The sequence below is a fragment of the Trichosurus vulpecula genome, chromosome 8, assembly GCF_011100635.1.
Source record: "Trichosurus vulpecula isolate mTriVul1 chromosome 8, mTriVul1.pri, whole genome shotgun sequence".
NCBI classification, from domain to species: domain Eukaryota; kingdom Metazoa; phylum Chordata; class Mammalia; order Diprotodontia; family Phalangeridae; genus Trichosurus; species Trichosurus vulpecula.
The window spans coordinates 105,462,654-105,489,536 of NC_050580.1; the positions used below are offsets into that span (position 1 = coordinate 105,462,654).

At 41.3% G+C, this 26,883-nt stretch overlaps 1 protein-coding gene across 3 annotated transcripts in view; it reads left to right on the top strand.

Moving 5' to 3' along the window:
* The window catches only part of XPNPEP1 (X-prolyl aminopeptidase 1), a 61,193-nt gene extending 51,656 nt beyond the window's left edge, over positions 1-9,537 (top strand). For all 3 annotated transcript variants that reach the window (XM_036736075.1, XM_036736076.1, XM_036736077.1), the window contains 5 exons: positions 1,311-1,380; positions 3,510-3,683; positions 4,029-4,105; positions 5,712-5,810; positions 8,999-9,537. In XM_036736075.1, coding sequence (XP_036591970.1) covers positions 1,311-1,380; positions 3,510-3,683; positions 4,029-4,105; positions 5,712-5,810; positions 8,999-9,127 — 549 coding nt within the window. In that variant the 3' untranslated portion in view covers positions 9,128-9,537. The remainder of the gene's footprint in view (positions 1-1,310; positions 1,381-3,509; positions 3,684-4,028; positions 4,106-5,711; positions 5,811-8,998) is intronic.
* Positions 9,538-26,883: the final 17,346 nt, after the last annotated feature.

Here is a 26,883-nt window from a genome sequence, read left to right on the forward strand (position 1 = left end):
CTTTGGTCCAGAATTCATTTACATCTTACCTGGTTGGGTTGTATCCCACAGTTTGTACATAGGTGCTGTTGTGTTTCTGATACAGTGTGTATAGTTCTTTAAAAAATTGAGTACTTTCTTAGACCAAGGTGAATAGGCAGGCTGGGATTCTCCCAGAACCTGGGTTCACAAAATACAGAGTGGGGGTGGGTAGTAAGGGAAACCAACATTTATTAAGTACTTGTTGTATGCCAAGCAGTGAGCTAAATAATTTAGAAGTATAATTTCATTTGAGCTGACTTCCTAAGCTGACTTCTCTTGTCTCTGGACCCTTTCTCTTTTTCATTTTGAAAACTGGCACTTTGTAAAGAACTCTGTTTTAGCACTGAGCTCTTGGTGTGGCTTTCTAAAGTGAGGTGTCATTGTTTGGAGGCTGTGCAAAGGTCACTGAACTAAGAGGGGTCTTGGGTTCAAGCTTGGCCCCAGGGAAAAGATGAGAAAATGCACCTCCATCTTTGCAGAGGTGGGTGGGGCTTGATGGGTGTGGAATATTGCATGTTCTTATGAGACTTGGTTGATATTTGGGCTGCCTTTTCTTGCTTCTTGTTCTTTGTTACAAGATCTAGGACTCGGGTTGGGGAATCTGTGGCCAAAAGGGCACGTGTGGCCCTCTAGGTCCTCAGGTGTGGCCCTTTGACTGAATCCAAACTTCACAGAACAAATCTCCTTAATAAAAGGATTTGTTCAGTAAAACTTGGACTCAGTTAAAAGGCTGCACCCAAGGACCTAGAGGGCCACTTGTGGCCTTGAGGCCACAGGTTCCCCGCCCCTGCTGATGGAGTAGGGGAGGGGAGTAGGATATATTTGGAAATGAAGTAATTATTAAAAGTTATGACTAAAATTTTTTTTAAAGGGCAACCTAGTTTCTAGTCTTGGTTTTACCACTTGGTAGCTGTTGCAAGTCATTTCTCCTCAGGTGGAAAAGGGGGCTGAAGCTCATATAATACAATTATTTCATCATACCTGTCCTCCCTGTTTAAGAGTATTGTTGTGAGACTCAAATGAAAATATTGAAGGGTAATACACCTGTTAAGTGTCGCGCTTGTTGTCATCTCTCTGGAGTGTTTCTTTTATAAGTTCATTTTTTAAAAGGATTCTGGAAAATCAGTTTGATGACCTGCGTCTCCCCTTTTCCTCTTTCTTGTGATTTTCTGCACAATACCGTAAGTGTCCAAACCCAGAGGTCAGGCAGGAACTTGTTCTTTCTCTTCATCCCTGCCTACAGCTAATGCCCTGGGCTCCCATTGCTCACTAGACTTTTTGCTTTGCAGGAATGCTTCACATACGTCCTCAAGGGTCACATAGCTGTGAGTGCTGCCATTTTCCCAACTGGAACCAAAGGTGAGTGACTGTGCCTGCTGTTGAGCATGGTTGTTGGAGGCTTCTTTGGGTGGGATTGTGGGACAGATCAATGACGAGCCTTTCACAACCAGCAAGTACTGGATTCTCTAAGTTCAGATGGAGAGGGATGACCTTTTACTGGTCAGGATTATGTTTTAAGAACTCTCTTAATTGGAAGATATAGTCAGCATGGAACTGGAGGACCGAAGTTCAAGTCTGGCCCTGGCACTGTATGTTGCTTTGGGCAAATCACTTAACTAACTTCCTGTGTCCTAACTCTTTCTGCTGTACCATGCTGAGTTAATTAGTGCTTTGGGCAAAAAGAAATCAGGAAGCAGAATAGTATTGTGGTTATTTTATACGTTGTTTACATGTATCGTGTGATGTGACGGAGGCAGAGTGGTCTCATTCAAGGGGTGCTGGATTTTGAGTCTAGATTCCCAGTAGGTTCAAGTCTTGACTCTCACTGATTAGCTATGGGAGCTCAACAAGTTACTTAACCTTTATGGCCCTGTTTCCTTTGTCTGACCAGAGGACAGTGTTTGCATTATTATCCGGCACTTAGCACAGTGCCTGGCACATAGTGCTTAATAAATCCTTGCCTGACTGATACGACCTGCTTCTGGGGTTGTTGGGAGGATTAGATAAGAGTTCTGTAAAAGGAATGGTCTTGGATTCAGGTCACGGCTTAATGAGAGCTGTTCCTGACAGTGACTTCTGGGAGCCTCAGTTTTCTCATCTGAAATGGGGGTGAAACTCCTTGTTCACTGGTTTGGGAAGAGGAAAGCACTTGCAAATCATGAAGTGCTAAGTACTGTTAACGTGACTTACTGTTGTTTCATTACCAATTCTAAAGCGCTGTTCAAGTCAGCAAATATTTTTTCATTTAATTTTTATTTAACTTTTCTCAATTACATGTAAACAAAAATTTTTAACATTTGTTTTTTAAAATTTTGAGTTCCAAATTCTTTCTCTCCCCTTCTCCCTTCCTTGAGAAGGCAGGCATTTTGATCTAGATTATACAAGTGTAGTCACGCAAACCATTTCCGTATTAGCCACATTGCAGCAAATATTTTTAAAAAATACATTTCATATTAAGATAATTTGTCTTACTCTCACATTCATTTCTTGTCTCTTCCCTTTCTCAATCTCACCTCCTGGTGCCCTATCCCAAACCTTACCTTATGGCAGAGAGAAATGTCTGAAAATATTTTTTTTGAAAAAAAGCTAAAATATCTGATACAGTGACCATATTAGATAATGTATAACACCATTATTATAGTAGGCCCCTGACCCTTTTAATACAAGGAGGGAAGTGTATGTCTCAATATCTGTTCTGGGACCATAATTGCCTTTGCAGTTTCTTGGGTAAATCATCCTTTTCATTCTCTCTTTTGTTTACACGGCAGATATTCATTAAGCCCCTACTAAGTTGTACTACATTCTAGGAGAGATCAGTAAGACATTATATCATGCCTACACTCATGGAGCTTCTAATCTAGTAAGGGAACATACGGATATACACAATTTAATATAAAGGAGAACAAGAAAAATACAGCACAAAAATAGAAAGGACTGTGGAAAGTGATCATCTTGAAATAGGGGGATCAGGAAAAGTTTTATGGAGAAGGGGGTGCTTGGCTTTGAGACAGGCTGAGATGGACTTTGAAGGACAGTCAGGGTTTGAATAGGTGGAGATACCATTTTCTTACATGAGCATTAGTGCTTTGGAGGGTGGGAGATTAGATTCCAAAACTATATTGCTGCCTGTGTTTTATACACAGCATAAAGTGTGCCATGTTATAATAATAATATGCAAATAACCTATTTGCAAAAAATATAGCACTTTTAGCTTTACAAAACTTTTCTTAAACCAAGTGACATTTATGCCAATAGTATTCTATTTGGCAGATGAAGGAATTGAGGTTCAGGGAGGTTAAAGTGACCTATCACATGGCTAGTAAGGGAGTAGACCTGGACTATACCTCAGATCTCTGCGGAACAAGCCCAGTATTTTTTCTACTCTCACATTGCCTCTCAATGGTGACGTGCTATTATGCATTTATACTACTATTATTATTGTGCAACATACTATTATTATATTAAAGGGATTCCTTCTGATTCCTCAGGCCACCTCCTTGATTCCTTTGCTCGTTCTGCCTTATGGGACTCTGGCCTAGATTACCTGCATGGAACAGGCCATGGTGTGGGTTCCTTCCTGAATGTTCATGAGGGTCCTTGTGGCATCAGTTACAAAACTTTCTCTGATGAGCCGCTAGAGGCTGGTATGATCGTTACCGATGGTAAGTATGATTCTCTGCCCACCATTTCCCTCCGTGTTAATGGTGTGTAGGGGTTGACTCAAGCCAGTGCGGGGAGGGCAGTTCCTCATTCTTCTCCAGAGGTCATTTTATAAGTGACCTGGTTTGATACTTGAGTCAAGAAGTTCAGGAGGGGGAAGGAGGGCGTGATAGTGGTGAACTCTAGTCATTTTATCGGCTATTTGAAGAAATGACTGAACCATAGGGCATGGCACTGTGATTTCTGTTTTCTCAGAGGGACCTCAGACTCTGCCTGGGGGGTGGTGTCCTGGAAGCCATTGTTGATTCTGCAAATCAGCACCTATAGATTATCTTGTGTCTCTACAGAACCTGGATATTATGAAGATGGATCATTTGGAATCCGGATTGAGAATGTTGTACTAGTGGTTTCAACAAAGACCAAGGTGAGTTTACTTGTAAATCTCTTCTCATCCCTTCCACCCCGGCCCTTGAGAGTCTAAAACCTTCCATGCTGTCAGCACCCTGAAGAGAAGGAATTATTTTTTGTGTGTTTTGGACTGGGAGCATCTTAGTAATTGAGCTTCCTGTTTTCCCTGAAATTTGTTGCCTTTTGGAATTTCCTTCAGATTCACTTTTTTCTTTGTAAAATTCTAGAAACCCAAGACTCTGTTATTCAAAGTGTGTGAATGTAGGCCTGGCATGTGACTATAATGAAAAGGGTTCTGTTAAGCCTGCTAGCACAGGGCTGCAGATATGTTTATTCATACTGCCCTGTACTGGGGCCTAGCTGGACAGGTAGAAGTTTGTCTTGTCCCCAGTACCTGTGTAATAGAGAGATTTATGTATATTAAGGAGACTTTAATCAAGGGCTTGCTTACTCTTAGGAGGTTGATGATACCTCTGGAAAATGTCACATTGTGGGGGGTGGGGGTGGGGTCTGTACAATCCCTTGTTCCTGACGCCAGGCTGATGGGGAGCTTTTCATCCCTAAAGCAGAAAGTTTGTTTGAAATACATCCATCCCTGAAGGTCCTGCCATGTCAGGCACTGTACGGTACCAAACAAGGAAGAGAAGTACTTTTGACTTAGGAGACTTGATTTATAGGTGCAGGTGCAGTTGGTTTTAAGTATTTACCTTTTGGAGAATTAACCTTAGCTATGTCCTCCTGAACCAAAGCTGAATAGAGCCTTGGCCACTGAGTGCCCTCCTAATTCTTTCCCTCTCCCTCCTCTACTATCCTTTATCCTGTCCCGTTGTAATTATAAAAATATCTCTCACCATGAGATGTGTTGTTAGTCCTTCATTTCTGAAGACGAACATAAGATCTTAGATCTAGAACACAGGGGTGCCCGAGGGTCCCCTTGGTTCTAACCTCCCATTTTACAGCCGAGAAAGCTGAGGCTAGGAAGGTGAAGTGACTGGCCTAAAGACACACTGGTAGTTAGTAAGCATTAGGTGCTGGATTAGAACCAGGGTGCTCTCAGTTCAGAGGTATCGACCAAATTGTCTAGTTGAGATTTCTCCATGGTACAAAACCAGAGTGACCCTTTTCCTAGAAACTTGGATATTTACTACAGTAAGTCTAGCACTTTGTGGGTAGAAATCAGTCAATCAACAAGCATCTTCAGATGCTTTGTTTGTAATTAGGAAGACCTTGTCTCCAATCCCAAGTTAGACAGTCACCAGTTGTGGCCGTGCAACCCTGGGCAAGCCACCTAACTCTTCTCTCAGCCTCGGTGTCCTCACCTGTAAGATGGGAACCATAATAGCTCCTGTTGTACTGGATCCTTGTGAGGATTAAGTGAAGTTATATATATAAAGATACTTTGCAAACCTGAAAACTTAAATAAACATCAGCTATTATTATCCTCACTAAAAACGGCAATTGGCTGACTACACGTTTCTTCTTGGTCACATCCAGTCTGAGCTGAATGAACTTGCTGAGGCGTTCTCATGATGTTGTTTCCCAGAAAGTCCATCATGAGAGTGGCACTCTGGTTTAAAGGATTAAAAGTTCTCGTTTCCTTCCTTCCTTCCTTTCTCCCACAGTATAACTTCAATAACCGGGGAAGCTTGACCTTCGATCCTCTGACATTGGTTCCGATACAAACCAAAATGATAGATGTGGATTTGCTGACACAAAAAGAGGTAAGGTCTAGGGCATTGGGAGTTGCCCGTGGGGATACTTTCACACTCTCCTGTTTTCCCATTTTTTTTAATTGAGGGGGCCAATCTTCATTTTGTAAATCTGAACGTATTTTAAGTTATTCAGGGGCAAGAGTTTAAAGAATTTTGTGAAAAAAAAAAAAGAACACATGGCTGGGAATTAGAGGACCTGCTAGCTGTATTGCAGACCCACTGTGTGGCCTTGGGAAATCTCTTTTTTTTTTTTTCTTTAGGCTTAGTTTCCCCCTGTAATGAGATGGTCAGACCAGATGATCTCTGTGGTCCCCAGGGGACCTCTGATTCCCTTTTGTCTGCTGGACCACTGGCAAATGAATATTATGGCTTCATTAATTTCCCCATATGTAGGACTGGCTGCCTGTGGTTTGTGAAATGCAGAGAAAGTAGAATACTGAGGACTTTTATTATGCTGCTGACTCTGCTAGACTTTTCTGCTTAGGAGGAGACAAGCTGTTAGTAGTTGTGGTCGTATTTGTACAGAGTATATACCCACATGGTGACAAATTTGACATTCCTGTTCTGGGATATGATTCTCACTTGTCAAGCCCAGAAGTATCAAAATACTTTGTCATCTTAGCATGGGACTGGCAAGCAGGATGGGAGTACCAGGCAAGGTGCCAGTACCTGGAGCCACGCTTGAAGGATCAGATGGCTCAGATGTCACGGTAGTCAACAGGCCCAGAGTCTGTGTCCTCAAGTGAAGCTTGAGAAGAGTTAACTGGAATGAAAGGTCACAGCAAAGTCAGAGGGCAGAACCAGCTGGAGCCAGGACACAAAGAACCATGCAGGCCATGACAGATACCAGGAGAAAAACTGAGCAGATAAGATAGGAACCTAGAGATCTTAGATCCTCAAGGGTAAAGCAGTGTAAGTGGTTAAAAGTCTTGGAAAATAGTTAATATCTAGGAGATTTCTCTAGGGCACAAAGCCAGGGTGACCCTTTGCCTAGGAGCTTGTATATGAATGTGGTTAAAATAGTCTCCTTTACTATAGTTAATCTAGGGCTTTGTGGTTAGGGATCAGTCAGTCAACAAGCATTTAAGTGCTTTCTAAATGTGCCAGGCATTGTCCTCAGCACTAGGGATACACACATATAAGCAGAAAGTAGTAAGTCCTTGTCCTTGAAGAGTTTACACCCTAATGAGGAAGATGACACGTGAAGGAAGCTGAAAAGAGGGGTGGAGTGGGATGGGAGGAAGGGTACCATTTCAGTGGCATGGTAAAGAGTGCATTCTGGAGAGGAATGAAGGTGTGGCTGGCCTGGGTACCCTCTTCAGTGGAAGTTCTAGGAGGAGCAAGAGCAGCAGAGCATCCTTTCAGTGGGAGAATTCCAGGGCTGGAGTGAACATTAAGATGAAGGAGTTTCTGGGACATGTAGAGAGTCTTTGAATGCAGCCTGGAAAGGAAAACAAGGATGTTTAGCTGAAGAGAGGTGTAAGGGATGGAGAAAACAGTGCCAGTATCTTTCCTGTGTGAATAAAATATAATCTCACATAGAAAACATTGTGTTGAGGCCTTGCTGATAGTAATATACTTCTGTCTGTCCTTTCCGTCAGACTATCTGACTTTGAACCCTTTTCATGTTGGCTTTGTTGGGGTGTGGGGGGAGGAAAGGGAGTGATCTTAGAAAGGTGACTCAGGGACCTAGCCTTTCCTCTCTGTGACAGAAACTTGCCACCAATCATCCCCAGTGTTGTAATGGATGTTATGCCATTGGACAGCTCTGTGGTGAGTCTTGGGATGGGAGTGAGATGAGGATCCTCACAGAGTAAGGAAATGACACTATTAGACTCTGGAGGGAGATAGCCCAGAACTGACCAGACCTTGCAGCTGCTCAAGTATGACCGAATTTTCCTGCCTCTCTCCTTCTCTCTGCTAGTGCTTCATGGCTCTCTGAGGGCAGAGTTATGAAGGCTAGTTTCCACCCACTAGATGGGGAAGCCCTGCTTCTCCTTGTTTATGTGTATGGAGAGGCAGGTTGACCCTCAAATCCTGCGTCAGAGACTTACTCGCTGTGTGATCCGTGGCAAGCGATTTAACCGCTCTCAACCTCAGTTTTCACATCTGTAAAATTGAAAGAATAATTGCTAGTGTTTATATAATGATTTAAAGTTTACAAAACACTTTAAAATATCTCATTTTATCTTCAAAACCACCCTGGGAATTATTTTGATCCCCATTTTACAAATGGGGAAACTCAGACATTAAGTAACTTGCCCAGGGTCATAGAACTAGTAAGTGTCTGAGGTCTCTCACTCGTGGCTCTAAGACGCTGTAATATTCAAATTGGCCACACCCTGGTAAAACCACCTTGGCAGATGGGCTAAACCAGGTTGAGGGTAACTGGCAAGCTCAAACCCATCGGTGAGTTAGGAGGATGTTTACCCCATGCATGCGAAGGCTTCCCCTAGTGCATTGAGCTGATGAGAACAGTTTGTTCCAGTGGCCATGAAGGAGGCTGAAGCAGATGCTGTGGAGCTCTTAGAGCTTGGTCAGACATCGAAGGCACCTGAGATGATCTAGTGCATCCTGGGCCATTGCCAGTTGTCCTGACTTTTGTCCTGCCACTGGACTTTGATGACTCTGGAAGAGAGAGTGAGGCTGATGACTTTGTGCAACTCTGCCTCACTTAAATCCAATTCATGCACAAATCAAGACATCACAACAATGAGTATCTGGGGATGGATTTGAACTTGGGTCTTCCTGATTCCAGGTCTAGTGCTATGTCCACTGTGCCACCTACATGCCGCTTATGCTGCTAATGATCATAGCACCTGCCTCACTGGATTGTTGTGAGGATCAAATGTGATTACATATGTAAAGTATTTTTTAAACCTTAAAGCGCTACATAAATGTTAGCAATTATTATTATTGTGAGCTTGTGTGGGGAGGCTGTTGTACCCCTCTGGATTATTGCCCTCGGCCAGTGCTTTCTCTCCTTGGGCACCTGACTTCATTACCTTCTTCACTTTGCTAACACTTTTAGCTCCTTCCTTTTGTGATGGGCTTACCTTTTCTTAGGGACTGTCTTCTGACCCCTTGTGCCCAAAGTATGGCCTTCGCCCATGGTAGGTGCTCAGTTGTGTGTTCATTGGATATAGGAGTGAATAAGTTTCTCTGTTTGTCCCTGTCCTTTTTTTTTTTTTTTGCAGTGTGACTGGCTCAACAATTATCATAAAACCTGCAGGGAAGTGATTGGGAAGGAACTGCAGAAGCAGGGGCGACAGGAAGCCCTGGAGTGGCTCATCAGAGAAACAAACCCGATTTCCTTACGGCACTAATGCCACTTGATTTCTTTTTTTTAATTTGCTTTTGGGAATGAAGTAAATATGGCACATTCCTGACACCTTTCGACTTCCCCTTTCCTCCCCATGCTCCCTTTTCTCCGACTCCAGGAAGAACTGAAAATCTTCTTTGATAGCTCCTTGTTTTTTTTTTTTTTTGAAAGAAATTGTCGAGAATAAACCAAGAGTAAAACTGCTGCACCGTGAGTACAGGTGCCTCAAAACCAAACACACGGTCAGGGTTGCCCGCAGGAAGCTCCTGCACGCTGGCCGGTCACCGTGAAACAATCACTGCTCTTTGACAGGATCCGGTTCCAGGTTCCAGGTGCTAGCATGTTTTTCATGATAACTGCAATGCTCATGAAGATATATTTATGATCAATGAATAAAAAATAGCAAAACTGTGACTAACTGTGGTCTTCTATTTTCTCCTGCCCCTCTTCTCCCTGCCGTAGTGCCATTTGCTTACCAATTCACACAAACTATTTTCTGGTATGGCCTTCCAAAGAAGGCCTCTGTGGCAAAGCCTTGGATAGGAACCCATCATGGAGGAAAGCTCAGGCTGGGCCAACACCATTCATTTACTCATTCATTCAATGTGTTGTCCCTACTAGATAACATAGTATCTTGACTCTTCACTGAGGCAATCCTAGAAGAGTTTAGCTCTTGGGGCAGCTGGAGGATTTGAAGGGAAATCACTATTAATAGACATTATTGATTGCTCCCCATTTACTGAGCAGGAGTAGTTTGGGTCTAAGCTACCAGGAGAAATGACAACAAAGCAGATCTATGACTGACCATGTGATAGCAAGGTCCTAACTTGGATTAAGTCCCCACCACCACCCCCCAAACTACAGTCAGCCTGGCTTCTTTTTCCAAAAATCACCAAATCCCTTCAACATCCTGTGTAGCATGGAAGAAGCATAAGCCATCACAAGCCTAGATTATGTTTGAAACCAGTCCGAGAAAGAAAAGGATATAGGTCTTATAGCAGCATTATAATTGTTGATCCATCAAAGATCAAATGTTAGATGGCCTTGTTTCAAAATTGCTCTCTCAAGTCCAGCTTTTGCAGACCCACAGCCATTTTCTGCTTGAATGGTTAGAAGTGTATTCATTGTGTTATTCTTCTGTTACTCCCTTCAGCTCCCCTCACCCAAGGCCTTAGCCTTTCCTTGGAGACTCAAGCAATTGCCTGTGATCCTTTTCAGCTTTTCCTCTCTCAGGATCTGGGAGTAGTGAGATGCTGCCGATTTTGAGTTTAAACAGACTGCAACTCAAGTGTAACAGTAACTCCAATATTTGTCCACCAGGCTATTAAACCTGTCACTTCACAAGGAAGCCTTCAGAGTGAAGTTTGATTTAATTGGATCAAGCCAAGAAAACAAAAAGTGTTCAGGTGTTGCTGCCTGTTGGGAGCTTCCTGCCAGAGGCCTACGTCAGCTTGGCATTTCAGGCTAAGAGAAATAAACTGGGCAAGTTGGCCCCATAAAGATTGAGGACAAGAATAAAACTGTAATGTGCAGGAGCTCAGAGGGAAGATTGGTGATAAAAGCATAGTTCATATGAGATGCACTTTCTCAGTTTTATAAAAATGATAAAAATATTTGGTCAGAGGAAAGGCATTGGGTGTAAACAGGGGCCTAGCCCAAAAGGAGAAGATCTTGTTTCTTAGCCTCAATTTATCCTTCCAATGAGATTACGTTGATGAATAGGGAGATTCCAAGAAGAGAGATCAACATGGGGTCCTCACCTTAAATGCCCCAAAGATTGAATTCATCTGAGACCCGTTCAGACCCAGTATCAGGTAATGTTGATCAAAGTCAATGAGATTTGTGCCTTCGATGGAAAACACCACCCCCAATGTCAATACAACTGCAGCCTCAGGAAGAGATGCAATCAGTAATTACTGTATCACCAGTTCAGTAGGACCTCACCAAATCTCAGCTTCCCCCATTCATTTGGAGTTTGTAGCAGGGGCTGGTTTGAAAAGTGGGACTGTCAGCCCAATAATTTGGCATCTGGATGCTTTACTTACTGGATGAAAATTTTAAAATTAGGTTGTAATCCCTAGCCAAGAGAGTGGTCTTGGTTCTTGTCTTCCTCATGCTTAGTTTCCTGATCCCACAAAGTGGAGCCACTGGACAGCTAAACATGAACTTCTGCAGTGCTACTGCCCTTTCTCTTTTTTTTCTTTCTTTCTCCTTCCTTCCTTCCCTTCTTCTCTTCCCTTCCCTCCCTCCATTTCTGTCTCTCTCCCCCACTTCTCCCTGTCCCTGTCCTTGTCCCTGTCCCTCTGCCTCTGTCTCTCTCCCTGTCCCTCACCCTATCTCTCTCTCTCTCTCTCTCTCTTGCTTAGCCTAAGCTAGAATTTCTATTTCTAGAAAATGGTAGGGTTAAAAATTGAGGATGAAATGGAAAATTTCTTAGATTGTAAAATCTTAAGGAGGCCAGTATCTGTATTTGACACACTCTGTACCTTCCCACCCTTTCTACCTCCCTCTCCCCTAGGGTTGAGCACATAACTTTATACATTGTAGACCCTAAGTCAATGTTGGATTCATGACTGTCTCATTTCAAGGGGCTGCTATGCTTACTGTGTGCCAAGCCCTGAGGGGGACCTTTAAGCAGGCAAAAGACTGAGGTGGTGAAGGGAATGCTAATATAATTCCCTTAAAAAAGGTTTCTTATGCATAGTTATTTTGAGTTATAGGGCACAGTGCTTGTTTGTCAAACCAAAATAGATATGGGTGAGTCCATCTAATCCCAAAAATTCCTTTCATACCAGCAAGAGTGGTCTATTCTGTCCCTAAACTCATCAGGCTCATTTCTGACTCGATAACTTTGACACAGTCGTCTTCCTCCCTGGAGTAGCTTGAAGGGCTTGGAGAGCTGGCTTAGGGTAGATGGCTAGAGAATTGGCCTTGAAGCCAGGAAGATTTGGGTTCAAGTAGTGACTGACATCCTGGCTGTGTGACAATTCACTTAACCTCTCAGTGCTCTAGGGAATTTAAAGTCTCTCTGTTGCAAAGAAGGTCTTGCCCTGTTGGTAGAGGTTGTTTCCTCCCCTGGGAGATCCCTGTACCAAAGAACTCACAGATTTCTGTCCTTATCCTCCAGTTATCCAATTACCACCCATCCTTCAGTGCCTAGCAGAAGTCCCTACCTCCTCCATGAGGCCTCTAACCTTGACTCCTTCAGCCTAAACTGATTAGTTTCTTATATGAACTCCTTTATCACTTGTCAGTGTCCCTCACTTGGTACCATATGACATACTCCCTCTTATTGCTATTTAACCTTTCATATATCCCCTGAACCAGAAGGGCAGAAATCCTGTGTCAAAATGTTGGGAAAGAAGCCTATGTGGAACCAAAAAGAGGAGACGCCTATCTCATGTTAAAATCATACTTTCTTTCCTCCCATTGACAGCCATATATCTAATTCTATCCAATCAGCACTTATTAAGCACCTACTATGTGCAAAGCACTTTGTGCTAGGTTCTGGCGTATTCGAAGCTAAAATGAAAAGTGGTGCCTGCCTGCAAGGAGCTTACATTCTACATGAGGGATGAAACGAAGTAGCTACATGATACTCTGAGGAATGGAGGGAGTACTAACAATGAAGGTTACTAGGAAAGGCTTTTGCAGGAAACGACATGAACTGAGCTTTGAAGGAAGAGAGGGATTCTGAAAGGTGGAAGTGAGGAGGGAATGCATTTTAGTCTGGGGGCAGCTGCTATAAAGGCCTTGAGTTGGTAGATGAAGTTCCAACTTAGGGGAAAGATAAGTAGAACGATTTGCGGGATGGAATGCTCTAATTCGCAATACTCTTAAAAATATAGGCTGGAGCAGGGGTGGGGAACCTGCAGCCCCAAGGCCACATGTGGCCCTCTAGGTCCTCAGGTGTGGCCCTTTGACTGAATCCAAACTTCACGGAACAAATCCCCTTGAAAAAAGGATTTGTTCTGTAATACTTGGACTCAGTCAAAAGGCTGCACCCAAGGACCTAGAGGGCCACATGTGGCCTTGAGGCCAAAGGTTCCCCACCCCAGTTGGAGCCAAATTGTGAAGGATTTTCCCTAGAGGTAATAGGGAGCCACTGAAATTTTTTTAGAGAAGTGATGTGATTGGATATCCACACACACGTGCTTGAACACACATACAGATTCAGATGCCACCATTGTTACTCGTCCTTTAGTAAATGATTCAAGGGTCAGATATTCCAGGGTAAATACTTTTCTCTGACAATTCTAATGATATGGTTAACTTTATTTTAAAACAAAGCATGATTTTTGCAAACAAAATCATGATTGCTTTAAACTGGAAAAAAAGCTGAAATTTGGGAAATAACCAACAAGGTGAAAATTGCTTTGTAAATGGGTTTGTCCACTCTAGCTACCTTGGGTAAATAGTCCCACACTAGGCACAAACTCATGGCACTCTCCATGCCATATGAGAGCAGTCACAAATTTGCAGTCACTTCACCATCTTGATTTTTTTTGGAGGGGGTAGGGAGGGGAGGGAATGGGTAGCAGGGAGGTGGATCTGTGATTTCATTGGTATAGAGACCTAGTTGTTCAGTTGTTTAGTGTGCCTGCCTCTTTATGAGCCCATGGACCAAGGGGGTTTCTTGACAAAGGTACTGGAGTGTTTTGCCATTTGCTTCTCCAGAGGATTAAGGCAAACAGAGATTAAATGACTTGCCCAGAGTCACATAGCTAATATGTGTCTGAGGCTGGATTTGAACTCCGGACTCCCTGATTCCAGGCTTAGTACTCTTATCTCCTGTACCACCATCTGCCTGTGCCATAAGGACCTACCAGTGAGTGAAATCCATCAACTAATGAAGATTGCTTAATCATCTGCACCATAGAACCTTCGAGAGTTGCCTGGGGGCCCTGGGATGTTAAGTTGCTTACCAAGATCACACACCCAGTAGACATGAGCTGAGTGGTTCAGTGGGTAAAGCAGCAAGCCTAGAGTTAGGGCAGCTAAGTGGTGCGGTGCACAGAGCGCTGGGCCTGGAGTCAGGCAGACTCATCTGCCTGGGTTCAAGTTCGACCTCAGACACTTATCTGTGTGACCCTGGGCAAGTCATTTAACCCCTATTTGCTTCAGTTTCTTCATCTGTAAAATAGGGATAGTAATAATAATAATACCTCTCCCAGGGTTCTGAAAATCAAATGAGATAATGATTGTGACGTGCTTAGCCCAGTGCCCGGCACACAGTAAGTGCCATGTACAGTCGAACCTCGGTTTACAAGTAACCTGGTTTACATAGGTTTCACTGGACCAGGAGAATTTTTTTTCCAAATTTGTTTTGCAGGAGGAACAAAAATTTGCAGTTTGGACTTGAAAAAAAATCAGTGAGTCAAAACATGAAAGTGATTCTAAAAAAACAAAAAATAAACGGAGGCAGCAGTGTTTGTCTTACTTTTAGTGAAAGTAGCGTAAGAGAGAACACTCCCCACGTTGAAATCCCTGATGTTCTCACGGAAGGAGATTCTCCTTCCAAGCAACAGCCTTGGCCTGGACCAGGGGAGATGGTGCGGAGAGGGCGGTGCCCGGCAGGGAGGGCTGCGCTCACCCACTCTGAATGTATTTATTCCTGATTCAAAATACCAAGTTAGCTTAGATCCCCTTCCAGCGGGAAGGGGACCCCCTGGAACACTTGGCTGCCGCTGATTTGAAGAGGACGCCCCCTTCCCCGACCCCCTCCCACCAGTTTGCGGGCCCCTCCCCTTGTTCACGGGCCGTGGCCTGGGCCCTCCTGGCTGGCCGCCCCCCACTTCGCCTCCTTCCTGCTAGCGGAGTTGAGGCGGGACCCCGCCCCCCAATCCGGCCCCCCCACCCCCACCCCGCGCCGCGCTCGGATGACCTGGTCTTCCACTCAAGCCCCTGCCTATGGGGCTCCTCCACGTGGGGCGCCCAGACCGGCTTGGCGCTCCGAGGTGTCACGGCCAAGTAAAGAGAACAGCTGTGGGGTTTGGGGTTTGGGTTTTTTCCTTCATTTGTTACTTTAAAGACCAAAAATGTGTGCTTAGAGCCAGGTGACTCTCACTGGTTTAAATGTACAAACATGCCAAAATAAATCTGCATGTCAGTCGCAGCTCGGGGGGTGGGGTGTGTGTGTGTGTCTGTGTGTGTGTGTGTGTGTGTGTGGTGGGTGGGGGTGGGGGGTGGAATATTTTATTTTCAATTTATATTGTGTACTAATCACTGCTATTGTATTTCAGGTGCATTAGGGACATCAAACTTACTTAAAATTATAAATAATTACTTTTGTATGAATATTTTTGGGGATGTGGTACTGCTCATCTGGCTACATTATTTCCTACGGGAAAATTTGCTTTGCAATACGAACAAATCGTATGACGAACAGAATCTCAGAATGAATTAAATTCGTAAACCGAGGTCCTACTGTAAATGTTTGCTATTATTATTCAGTATATATTGAACCTAGGTCTTCTTGACTCAAGGCCTGCTCTGTATCCGATATACCAGGTTACCTCTCTAACAGAGCAACAAACACGAGGTACCTCAGTTTTAGATACGTCCATTCTAATAGATATAAATTCTAACGATACATCGGGTCTGGCAGATTTTGTGGTTCAGTTGTTTTCAGTTGTGTTCGACTCTTTGTGACCCCGCTGGGCTTCCTGACTTCCGGTCTTCCTGACTCTAGGTCTGGCACTCTATCCATTGCAACTCCTGGCTACTCCAGTCTAATAGATACATCTCTAAATGAGTTGTGCCGCAGTCACATCGGGAGATCCCCAAAATACAGGCTAGCAGAATCTCCGCTAATGAAGAGAAGTAGTGGTTGAGATGACTGCAGGAAGAGCACTAACTCAGGCCCAGGAGACCAGAGTTGTAGGCCCACCCTGGATAATTCCACAGTGTGATCTTGGGCAAATCTCCAAACGAGAGGCTTGGACTCAAAAGTCTTTGAGGTCTCTTTCAGCTCCAATATCTTATGATAATGCTGTTTCTCCTGGGCCAGATTTGTTGGCATTGGCTGGCTTAGATGAACGCATGAATAATCAGAGAGGAAGAGCCTAGCTGATGCAAAGGTCAAGGTCAAAGACACAGCTGGGAAGGCCCTCCCAGAGGTTCATCAGTTCTAATCCCATGACTCAGAGGTCAGCATCTCTGTGATCTTCCCCTCTTTAGGTGGCTTGAGGAACATTGTGAGAGCTTGCTGCACATTCAGGCTGCATTCTCTATTGTAAGAACAAAATCTGCAGGGTCTGGGCTTCCACATGCCATGCTAGGAGAAAATTGTAACTGGTTCCCTCCAGGGGATCCTGACAGAGAACTGGGTTAGTGTTTAATTAAGCTGCCTATAAACTGTGCTGGGGCGTCTGGGAGAGAGCTTGAATGTTGCAATTAAAGCCAGTGGCTGTATTTTTGTCTTATATTCTCTATAGGGGTTTGTGAGCTAGAGTCAAGTTTGCATTTTGTTTGGGTTTTGCTGTGTTCTCCGTCTCCCTTAGATCACATGGAACAGTGCTGTAGAAGCATAAAGTAGAGCGAACCGGAGAAAATGGATTTAATATCTACCCTTCACGTCCTCTCTCAGAAAAGTGGAGGAAATTTGTCACTGGATGGTAGATTTACAGAATCACTGCATGTTAGAGTTGATGATACTGTAATAATAATGATAAAAGTAATAATTCACTCTTACACAAAGCTTTGAGTACTTTCTTCACAATGATCCAGTGAGGTAGGTGTTATTATCCCTGCTTTACAGATAAAGAAACCAAACTCATCAAGGTGAAGGTGATTGAACTGGAACACCCAATTAGTAAGTAAGGCAGCTAGGGGTGGTGCAGTGGTTAGAGTGCTGACCTGGTGTCAGGAAAACGAGTTCAAATTTGGGTTCAGGCCTTCATTTTTATTTTTTTATTTTTCATTAAAAGAATTAATTTATTTAAAATTTAATTTTAGTTTTCAACATTCACTTCCACAAGATGTTGAGTTCCAAATTTCTCCCCAATCTCTCCCCTCCCCCCACCCCAAGACAGCACGCATTCTAATTATCTCTTCCCCCAATCTTTCCTCCCTTCTATCACCCCACCCCTCTTCTCTTATCTCTTTCCCCTTCCGTTTTCCTGTAGGGCAAGATAGATTTCTATATCCCATTGCCTGTATATCTTATTTCCCAGTTGCATGTACAAACAGTTTTTAACATTCATTTTAAAAAATTTGAGTTCCACATTCTCTCCCTTCCTTCCTCACCACCCATCCTCATTGAGCAATTCCATGCAGGTTATACATAATTTAGTCATGCAAAACACTTTCCTCTATCCTATCCCTCCCACCCCATTTATTCTATTCTCTTGTTTGACCCTGTCTCTCCTCAAAAGTGTTTCCTTCTGATTACCCCTGCCCCCAATTTGCCCCCCCCTTTTACCATCCTCCCTCTGTTATCCTCTTCCCCTCTGCTCTATCATTTAGTCCAACCCTATCAATGTATAGATACTTTTAAATTTGTGCTTTTCTGGGAAGGTCATTAAAATAATAAAGCATTATTAAACAGAGAGGCCAGAAGTTATCCATCCAAGTATTTGCCTCTAAAATCAGCAATTCAGGCTCCTAGGCAACTCATTTCAGGGGAGCTGTTGCCCAAATCATATTTGGAACTTGGATTTAGAGCCAGAAGACCTGAATTCTAGTACCAGAAGACCTGAGTTCTAGTACCAGAAAACATGAGTTCTAGTGCCAGAAAACGTGAGTTGTAGTACCAAGAAGACCTGAGTTCTAGTACCAGAAAATGTGAGTTCTATAGCTCCAGAAGACCTAGGTTATAGTCCCAGGGCCTTGCCACTTAGTTGTTGTGACTTTAGGGAAACCTAAATCATCTCCTAACTGAGGTTTCTTCTTTTCGTCAAAGGAGCAGGAGCACCTGCAACCATCAACAAGTTGTTTAGAGGATCGGATGAGAGAATGCATTTAAAACACATGATGTAATAATTGTAAAGAGCCAGGTAACTGGTATCAGTCATTATTATTCATAGATTTCTGATGAGCAACACAAGAAATGCATCACTTGATAGCTGTGTCTCTTTTTAACTCAAATGGCATCACTCAGCTTGATCTTCCCTTATTCACCAGATGTGCCCCCAAAGGGCTTGGCAGTTTCCACAAAATCAGTTTGTTCTCTGAGGTGAAGATTTGTTATCACTGGTGAGATTCAAAAGGATGTGTGGCAGGCTCTGAAGACTGTTCCCAAAGAGGAGTTCCAAATGTTTTCTAAGGTGAGCAATGGCAGCCTCTTTGGGATAAGTGTACAGCCTCTCAGGGTGACTGCTTTGAAGAGATAACATTTATCTGAATGTATACAGTTTGGGAGTTTTGCTTCAAAATCAGTATCATTATGGTATCATTCGCACCTTTTGCTGTCTGTTCTTCAAATTCTCTCACTTGGATGTCTTCCGTTTCTTTTGAAACGTTCTCATGGAACCTCCTGTTCTGAGCCTGGTGGGGCAGGGTATGGTTATACTTTTCGACTGAAAGCTGATTTTATTCTATTTTCCTGCGCACCATTATGTGCTGGGTAAAGCGAATAGGGCAGTAAATTCTTAGTTCTAACCCTCCTTGGAGAAATTAAAGCAGGAGAGATATGTATGAGAATTGTCACATGCTTCAAAGGGAGAACTGATGGCTAGGTCATAATCTGGGTGAGAAGAGCAGGCAAGAGAGAAGAGGCAAGAAGGTAATGGGACATTTAATTGTAATGCCACTTTACATTTAAATACATTCATTATATCTATATTTTAAAAATACATTGTGAATATTTTACCATGTGAGATAGGCAGGTGGTAAGTAGTCTTATTTTACAGATATGAAAAGAGAGGCAATGACTTTTCCTAGGTCACATAGCTAGTTATTGGCAGAGCTGGGACTAGAACCAACATTTTCTGACTTCTAGGCCAGTGCTCTTTTCCCTACCATTCTCTGTGGTTCTCTTCGCATTTTCCAGTAGCTGAAAGTGTAGCTGTTTTCTGTTGACTCAGGACAATCCAAGTGGCTTGACATCCCAGGCATTTGAAGAGCTCCTCAGGTGATAACAAAGGCTTGTTTATTTTGTATGTAGCCTTTCTACTGAATTACTCATAATTTTCTTTTTAAAAAATATTTAATTTTAATTTTATTTTTTCTGAATTACATGCAAACAAAAATTTTTTAACACTTGGTTTTTAATAAAAAAAATTGAGTTTTTTATTCTCTTCCTTTTCCCTTCCCGCTCATAATTTTTATCTGCTTTAGTAAGAAGTAGACTTGCTAAGAGAAAGAGCTTTTTGAAGAAAAGGATGACTGTGGGGGAGATCCTCGGGAACCCTCCAATTCCCTGGGATTTCCACAGCTTAAGTGCATGGAAATGAAATGCAGGGCATTGTCATACAAATCAAGAGGTGAATTTTTAGTAAGATACTGGATTGCCTCATGCAATCTGCCTGACTATGGCTGCATGGGTAATTTTTGTCAGTAGATGGCAATGTTTGTTCCCATGTTGACAACACCGTAGTCATACTTTCAAGGAAGTTGAAAAGGTGCTTAGAATTTTCAGTCCCTTGGTTAGCTTAGGGATGGTTAGAAGATGCAGTACTCACTGAAAATGAGGCATTTGGGGTTATAAAGCAACCTAGGTCACATGGGATTCTGGAATTTTTCTAGTTCAGCCCCCTATGAGTATTTACTTGCTTTCTTTACCACAAGACATAGTCCTTGTTCTCATATGACCACAGAGGTAGAGCTGGAAGGGACCTTAGGAAATATCTAGTTAAGGGATTCTTATTCTAGGGCCCAGTGAGTTTGGGAAAGATTTCAAGGGGTTAGAGAATTTATTTTTAAATATATTATTTATTATATTATGTATTTAAATATTATATATTATAAATATATTATTAATAACTTATATGTTATATTTAAATATTACATATTTAAATATATTTTGATCATTATAATCCTATGTACTTTATAATTAAAGTCATTATTCTGAGAATGAATTCAAAGATTTCACCAGATAGCCACAGGCATCCACAACACACACACAAAAAATTAAGAACCCCTGGAATCAAACACTCTCATTTTACAGATGAGAAAAACAGGCTAAATGAATGCAAGTGACTTTACCAAAGTCATATAAGTAGTAATTGGTAGAGCCAGCATTCGAAACCCAGCTCCTGGTCTTTCTCCTCCCTTCTCTAGTAGGGAAGACAAGACACGTAGTGAGCTCATCGTAGGACCTCAAAAACTTACTGAACATTCGTTCAGAAAACATTTGCACAGCTATAATGGAAAGCAGAATGTAGAAAGAGTAGTATGTATAGGTTCTAATAAGATCTCCAGAGAATGTCAATCCTATGGCATCCCAGAGAATTTTAGAACTTGCGAAAGACCTGAGAGATTGTCTAACTCAGCTGTTTGATTTTACGGATGAGGAAACAGAGTCTGAGGAAGGGGAAGTAACTACAGTTATTCCTTCTACATTGCAGCTTTTCCCATTATAGTTTTGATATAGCGTGAGTTGGCATAAGCAATTAAATGGGGATTTTTTTGGGGGGAATTTTGTGGAAGTCAGATAACAGGCAAAGGTCAGCAGATGGCAAAGAAAGTTTAGAAACTCAGAAATGCATAAAATACATGTATAGTATTATAGGATATCAACCTAAATTTTAAAATAAGGTATTCTGAACACCCCAGAAAAGAAAAAAAAACATTTAGACTTCTTCTCTGGTATGAAGGGAGGGTCAGAAAATTTTCTAGACTGCTTGGGTGTCATGCCCCTAACCTTTGGGATGTGGATAACTATAGTTCAACTCAGTGAGTTGGTGGAAGAGCTGCCATTTTTCTCTGAACAAGAGAGGCGACAGTCCTGTTGCATTTTGCTAAGGTCAGACTTCATCTAGTGTATTGAGCTCACTTCTAGGCACCACATTCAGGAAGGACATTGATAAGCTGAAGTGTGCCCAGAAGAGCATGACTAGGATTGAGAGGGGACCCAACATCATTCTTAGGAGAATTAGTTGAAGAAATTGAGACTGTTTAGCCTGAAGAAACAACTAAGAGGGATTTGGCTCAAATTGTTTAAAGGGCTGACATTGGGAAGAGAGATGGATTAAATTTTTTCTGCTTGGTCCCAGAGGGCAAAACAAGGAACAATGGGTGAAAATTGCAATCAGGTATCTTCTTAATATGAGAGCAAAATAGGACTTGGAGGCAGTCCTGGGAGGGTGTGGGCTTGGTTAGCTGGGATATGACACCATTTGTTGGCCCTGATGCAATGACAATACATCGGCAATAATATATCAAACTCAGAGATTCTTCTGGCTTTGCTTCAAGGACAGGGAACAAGAAAAGCTCTGATGAAAGGAATGGTAAAATGCCCCCAAGCATCCAGTCAGTCATCAATAGCATTTATTAGGCACCTGCTATGCTGAGCACTGGGGATACAAAAAGAGGCAAAAGACAGTCCCTGCCCCCAAGAAGCTTACAATCTAAAGGGGGAGAGAAGAAACAAATATATACAAAGAAGCTATACACAGGATAAATAGGAAATAATTAAAAGAGGAAAGGCACTAGAATTAAGAAGCGTTGGGAAAGGCTTTGTGTAGAAGACAGGATTTTAGTTGGGACTTAAAAGAACCTGGAGAAGCCCGTAGGCAGAGGCAAGGAGGGAGAGCTTTCCAGGCATGCGGAATAGCCAGAGAAAATGCCTGGGGTGGAGAAATGGAGTGTTTTGTTTGTGGAACAGCAAGGAGGCCAGTGTCACTGGATCGAAGAGTAGTACATGGCTGGGAGTAAGGTGGAAAGAAAACAGGAAAGGTAGGCGTGGGCTAGCTTAGAGGATTTTGTATTCAATCTTGGAGGTCAGTCCTGCATAGGAATAGGGAGCCACTGGAGTTAATTGAGTATGGAAGTGCCATGGTCAGATTTATGGTTTAGGAAAATCACGTTAGTGGCTGAATGGAGGAAAGATTGGAGTGGGCACAGGCTTGAGGCTTGCAGACACACCAGTAGGCTATTACAATAGTCAGAGTCTCTTCATATCTCAGTGTTTCAGTTCCTTCATCTATAAATGAGGGAGAATAATACCTACTTCATATGGTTATTGTAAGGAAAGTTCTTTACAAACTCTAAAGCATTACGTACTATTTTTTTCTAAAGGACAATTCCTAGGGTGAGCTCTCAGAAAATGAAATAAGTTGTGTGTACTTTGGCAAGTACCCCCCCCCCCCCAGCCCCTTCATCCTGTGGAGTATGAATTGGAAGACACAGGGATAAGAGAGAAAACTGATGCCTATTGGGATTAATGTTCCTTGTTTGCCTTGTGAAGATAAGGTTTGCTAATTAAAATATGATACTCCACATAAGTTAAAAATTAAAATCCCAGGACAGAGCTTCTCATGAGCAGACATTCTTGAATATGTCATATCCCTATGATGTCAAATCAAATCTTCCACTGGGGAATTTTGAGATGCTCCTAATTCTTTCTCTTTCAGTGAATTAGGCAGAATAATGGATAGGGTGGAAGACTTTGTTAGGAAGATCTGAGTTGAAATCTTGTTTATGATATTTACTAGCTGTATGACCTTGGGAAGGTCACTTAACCTGGTGGTGCCTCAGTTTCCTTATCTGTCAAGTGAGAGAGTGGGACTCAATGGCTTCTAATGTGCCTTTCAGCTCCAACTATGTGGTCCTCTGTGATCCTGTGCATGTTCATCATTGAACCCTTGGCTAATAGGCTATCTGCTCCATACTACTTCCTTCAAACTAGACCAGCGAAAATTACATCAGTTAAACATCTATTTGGTACCTTTTGAAGGGCAAGGAAATGAAAAGTAAGGAGACATAGTACCTGCTTTCAAGAAGCTTATAGGTTGGGAGGGGGAGAGTGGGAAGAAGCATTTATTAAACACCCACTGTGTGCTAGGTACTGTACTAAGCACTTTACAGATATCATCTTCTTTGATCCGTACAACCACCCTGGGAGGTAGGTGCTATTAATTAATGCCACTTTACAGACAAGGAAACTGAGGCAGGCAGAGGTTAAGTGACTTTCCCAGGGTCACATATCTTCTAAGTGTCTAAGGCCAAACTCACACTCAGGTTTTCATGATTCCAGGCACTTCTCATTTTGCCACCTAGCTGCCTAGTAGGAGAGGGCAGGACACATACTGTGGTAGTGTGCTGTGGTAGAAAGAACATTGGATTTGGAGTCAAATGGTTTGTTGAAGTCCTAGTTTTGACACTGATTTGTTGTATGACTGTGGTTAAGTCACCGCCTATTTAGTTTTCTCATCCTTAAAAAGATAGAATAATACTTGTCCTACCCAGTTTATGGGGTAGTTGTAAGGAGAGTACTTTGTAAACCATGAAGGTGCATCTACTTCTGTGTCTACTTTTCCATCAGAGTTATCTAAACTTTTTTTAGATTATGGACCCCTCAGGCAGGCTGATGAAGCCAATGGAGCCCTTATCAGAATACTGTTTTTAAATGCATAAAATAAAATGCATATGATTACAAAAGAAACCAATAATATTGAAATATAATATATATTTTAAAAGTTCATAAACCCCAGGTTAAGAACCTTTGATTTATATATGCATAAGTTATTATTGTTATATTCAACCAGCTTTCTATATCTACGATTGTACCTTGCTTTATATAATAATTTTGTTGCTAAAATATATTTAAATCTTTATTTTAATGAACATTTAACAAAAGAAAGGATGACTTTGTAAAGTATTATTTTTATTATCATAGATTCATGAAATATTGAATCAGTTAGAAGGCATGAAGTTCAATCCCCTTATTGTGTAGATGTGAAGAGAAGCTTAAAGAGTTAAGGGGATTCGCTCAAGGTCACATAGCTAGTTAGGAATGTAGCTAGTACTAGAGCACTAGTCTCCTGACATCCAGTGGTATTTCCATTACATTCTGATTCTTCTAAGCTTCCCAAATTCTTTACCTGGCCCAGAATCCCTAACAAGTGTTTATCCTGCTTTCCTTTTAAGAGTCTATTGGGAAAGAATTAACTCACAAACTTTTAAGAGATCCATTTCACCAGTGGATAGTTCTTTTTTTTCTTGAGTTTTTATTGTTATTTTCTATTTCTTATAGCATTGTAGTTATCCCAAGTATCCCTCCCCTATCCCTCCCAGAGGATGTAACACATGATATTTTTTTTTAGAGAGGAAAAAAAAAACATCACCACAGCTGATATATACTGAAAAAATCTGAAAATATGTACGATGTATGACAGATCTGGACTTCTCCACTCCATGAAAGGGTCAGTGAGGGATGGAGGCGGGCAGTGTTCTCACATATCTCTTCATTTAAGTCTTGATTAATCTTTATAATTTTGTTACATTTTCTTTGAAATTTTTTTGGCGTATAGTTATTCTTTCCACTTACATTGTAGCTACTATGTATGGTGTTTTCCTTGTTCTGCTTACTTCACTCTATATCAGTTCATTTAGATCTTTCCATGATTCTCTGTATTTGTCACACATATCATTTCTTACAGCACAGCAATATTCTATTATGTTCATGTACCACAATGTTTAGCCATTCTTTAAGTGATGGACATCTGCTTTGTTTCCAGTCCTTAGTTGTCACAAAAGTGTCATTTTAAAAATTTTGGTGTACATGGGGACTTTCTTCTTATTGATGACTTCCTCGGGGTATAAACCTAGTAATAGAGTCTCTGGCTCAAAGAGTATGGACATTTTAGTCACTTTATTCACATAATTCCAAATTGCTTTCCAAAATGGCTGTACCATTTCACATTTCCACCAACAACGTATTAGTGCGCCTATCCTTCCATAACCCCTCCAGCATTGACTGTTGAGAAATTTTTTGGTTATTTTTTCAAGTTTACAGGGTGTGAAGTAAAATCTCAGGGTTGTTTTGATTTGTATTTCCCTTATTATTAATGACTTGGGGCATTCTTTCCATGTCATTGTGAATACTTTGTAATTTTCTTTTGAAAACTGTTCACATCCTTTGACCACTTATTTGTTGGGGAATGACTAGTAATCATGTGCATATGTATCTCTCTCTCTCTCTCTCTCTCTCTCTCTCTCTCTCTCTCTCTCTCTCTCTCATCTTTCTCTTATCAGACAAATTTGATGCTAAGATTTTTCCCATTATGCAACTTTTCCTTCTTATCCTAGGTGCATTAATTTTATCATATAGAAGTTTTTCAGTTTCAAGTAATCGGTTATTTATTTTATCTTTTGTAATTGACTTTATCTCTTGTTTATTTAAGAATACATCTCCTCTCCATAGCTGTGAGAGGTAAATGATCAGTTTTCCTTCAAAATTTTTTTTTATTGTCTGATCTTTAATATTAAGGTCAGATATCCATTCAGAATGTAATGTGGAATATGGTGTAAGGTGTTAGTTTAAGCCTAATTTCTGCCAGATTGCTTTCCAGTTTTCCCAGGAATTTTTATCAAATAAGGAATTTTTCCTAGGTATTTTATATTTTCCACTTTATCAAACACTGGTTTATTGAATTCTATTGTTTCTGATTCTCCCTTGTCTAGTCTGTTCTATTGATGTATCATTCTATTCTTTAACCAGTGCCAGATAGTTTCAATGATTGCTTCTTTATAATATAGTTTGAATTCTGAAAGTGCTATTCCCCCTTTATCCCTACTACTTTTCATAATTTCCCTTGTTATTTTACATCTTTTCTTTTTCCAAATGAATTTTGTTATCATTTTATTAAGCTATATGAAGTATCTCCTTGGCAATTTGATTGGTATAGTATTAAAAGTGTAAATTAATTTTGATAAGACTGTCATTTTCATTATGCTGGTACAACCTAGCTATGACCATTGAATATTCCTCTGGTTATTTTTCTTTATTTCTCCCATAACATCCCGGTCTTTATTCAATCCAATTGTCATTGAATCTATGCAAGCCTTTGTGTAGATCAATCCCAGATATTTTGCATATTTTGTAATTATTTGGAATGAGATTTCCCTTTATGTTATTTCTTCTCATGTTTTGTTATTATAATATAGAAATGTTGTTGATTTTTGTGGAGTTATTTTGTAGCCTGCAATTTTGCTGAAGTTACTGATTCTCAAGTACCTTTTTTGATTTTCTAGGATTTTCCAAGTAAATCATCATAACATCTGCAAATAGGGATAGTTTTATCTCCTCCTTACCTGTCCTTATTCCTTTAATTTCTTTCTCTTGTCTTATTGCTATTGCTAGCATTTCCAAAATCATATTGAATAATAGTGGGGAGAGTAGACATCCTTTCTTTTCTTTTGTATTTATTGGAAAAGGTTCTAATATTCCCCATTGCATATGATTCTTGCCTTTTGTTTTAGATCTTTGATTTTTATGATGTTAAAAAAGTTCCCTCTATGCCTACACTCTGTAGTGTGTGTGTGTGTGTGTGTGTGTGTGTGTTTGTGTATGTATGTGTGTGTGGGTATGTGTGTGGGTATGTGTGTGTAGCATAAAAGAGCATTGTACTTTGTCAAAGGCTTTTTCTGCATATACTGAGATGATAACAGTTCTGGATATTTTAGTATTTAATGTAATTATATCAATTGTTTTCCTCATATTGAACCATCCTTGCGTCCCTGGTATAAATCCCACTTGTTCATAATGAATAATTGCTTGAATAAATTGCTGTAGTTTGTTTGATAGGATTTTGTTTAAAATTTTTGAGTCAATGTTTATTATGATATTGCCTATAATTTTCTTCTGTGTTCTGTCTT